At 43.1% G+C, this 2526-nt stretch overlaps 1 protein-coding gene across 3 annotated transcripts in view; it reads left to right on the forward strand.

Annotated features, from left to right (window-relative positions):
- RNF135 (ring finger protein 135) overlaps positions 1-2526 on the forward strand; it is a 16142-nt gene that overhangs the window by 3909 nt on the left and 9707 nt on the right. For all 3 annotated transcript variants that reach the window (XM_017542077.1, XM_017542076.2, XM_017542075.2), the window contains exon 2: positions 550-693. In XM_017542077.1, the coding sequence (XP_017397566.1) occupies positions 550-693 (144 nt within the window). The remainder of the gene's footprint in view (positions 1-549; positions 694-2526) is intronic.

A 2526-nucleotide genomic window follows, 5' to 3' on the forward strand; every position in this document is an offset into this window, starting at 1 on the left:
GAGATGGAGTCTCACTCCAGGCTGGAGTGAAGTGGCACGGATCTTGGCTCACTGCAACTTCTGCCTCCTGGGTTCAAGCAATTCTCCCTGCCTCAGCCTCTGGAGTAGCTGGGATTACAGGCACCTGCCACCACACCTGGCTAATTTTTGTATCATTGCCAAATCAAATGTCATAAATTTTGCCCTGTATTTTCTTCTAAGAGCTGTATTATTTTAGGTCTTACATTTAGGTCTTTGATCCATTTTGAGTTAGTTTTTGTATCTAATGTTAGGTAAGGATCCAACCTTATTCTTTTGTGTATAGATATCCAGTTTTCACAATACAATGTATTGAAAAACTATTCTTTCCCCATTGAATGGTCTTGGCACCTTTGTCAAAAATCATTTAATCATATATATGAGAGTTTATTTCTGGGTACTCTATTCTAGTCCATTGGTCTATATGTCTGTTTTTATGCCATTACCATGGTATTTATGACTCCCTCTGTCCATAGTGGTTCCTGGGTCCAGTTTTATAGAACCCAGGAGCTGAACTTTTCTGTTTTAAAGGTGGAAGTACAGAAGAGCATCACAGAAGTTGGTCAGGAGCTGACAGAGCTGGGGGAACGGCTTGTAGACATTGTCAGGAGCCTGCAGAGTCAGAGGCCCCTCTCAGAATCTGGACCAGACAATGAACTGAGCATCCTGGGCAAGGTAGGCTCCGCTGGGAGAGGAAAGGATCTGGGAGGGGTTAGGGCTGGGGATTGCTTTCAACTGAAACAACATGAATGTGTTTGAAGCTGAAGGATGCAGTAAGTCTCAACCTTTTATTGTTCTCTTCACTACCAGACATGGATGATTGGACATTTGGTATGCTTGAGGTAAGGTTGGGAAGCTTTGAGTGGGCTAGGATCACTCCATTTAACCAGCTATCTCTAAGATCACCAATGACCTCTGTGTAAACCCTTTAGACATTCTGATGCCTGTCTTCACTGACCTTTCAGCAGCCTTTGACACAGTGGACTCCACCTTTATTCTTAGCTTTTGGGACAGCAGTCTTCTCCCTTTCCCCTACCTCTCTCTGGCTGATCCTTCTCAGTCTGTTTGCAGGCTCTAAGACCTGCCTAATTACCTCTCAAATCTATTTACTACTCTTGAGCTCCTTTGAGACTTCCCTAATGCAAGCCTTTGATAATTTCGTGTCTGGATTGCTATCATAACCTTCCAAATGCTCCACTCTCCCTCTTCCAGTCTGTTTTCCTCATGGTCATCACAGTGACCACCATAAACACTAATCTGAAAATGTAACTCATCTGCTTAAAACGTTCAAGTGACATCAGTTTGCTCAGGAATAAGATCCAAATCCTCACAGGATCAACAAAGCCCTGTAGGATCCCATCTGTGTCTGCCTCTCAAATCTCATCTCTGCCCGCTCTGCCTGGCTCTGTGAGCTCCAGCTACATTGGCCGCGTCAGTGCCTCTGGTGTCTCACGTCTTCCCACTACAGGGCACCCTTCACGGAATGCTCTCCTTTCCCTCCATCACTTAGGTAATGCTTGCTCATCCTGCAGATCCCAGCTACAACATTCCTTCTTCAGAGAGAAGCCTTCACTGATTTCCTGGAACAAATCAAATTCCCACATTAGAGGCTCTTAGGATTCCATGTACCTTTCACTGCTAGTAGTTATCACCATTGTAACTTTGTAATGACTTGTGCCATACTCTGTATTAATGTCTGCCCCCCTCCCTTTTCCTGCACTGGACTCTTAGCTTCATGAGGATAGGGACTTTTGATGCTTTTGTTCTTTTGTCCACCATTGTATCCCCATGCCCTAGCACAGTACCCACTTATAGTAGGGCTCAACAAATACCCACTGAATGTATGAATAAATGCATCTTCAGGGATGCGACGTGTTGGAATAGAAAATCTGAGAGTCTGACTTTCAGACTTGACATTGTCACTCACTAGTATCATGACCTTGGGCAAGTCTTTTCATCCTTCTGTGTCTCAGTTTCCTGTCTATAAGGTAGAAATAATAAGACGTGGCCTGCCATGTCACTGGTTTATTGTGAGGATTAAAATAGGTTTAAAAAAGGACTTGACCAATGTTAAAATATGGGGTGATATAATTAACTGTGGCAATTTAGTTAACCCCTATGAACTTCAACTTCTTTCGTTGAAAATGGAGATTTTTTACAGGCCTTTAAACCTACTTTGTGAGGTGGTTATGCAAATGAGAGAAAGGCAATAGCTAGCATGTGGAAAACACTCAATAAGTGTAATACTACTGTATTTTGATTGGTGGAAAGAATGAGGAGTGGATTATGCAAAGTTGGGAAAGAAAGTCAGGGGTTGAAGTTGGTGAGCAGATAAAGGGCAGTATTGGGGAAGAACAGGACCTGAGGCTAAAGAAAATCAGGGAGCATGTGTTGGAGGCCCCAGAAAGCAGGACCTAGATGCAGGCAACTTGAGAGGTAGCTCTTGGGAAGTGACATGATATAATGATAGAGGTGGGACAAGATTCTTTTTTTTTTTTTTTTTTTTTT

The sequence above is a fragment of the Cebus imitator genome, unplaced genomic scaffold (assembly GCF_001604975.1).
Source record: "Cebus imitator isolate Cc_AM_T3 unplaced genomic scaffold, Cebus_imitator-1.0 Scaffold140, whole genome shotgun sequence".
NCBI classification, from domain to species: domain Eukaryota; kingdom Metazoa; phylum Chordata; class Mammalia; order Primates; family Cebidae; genus Cebus; species Cebus imitator.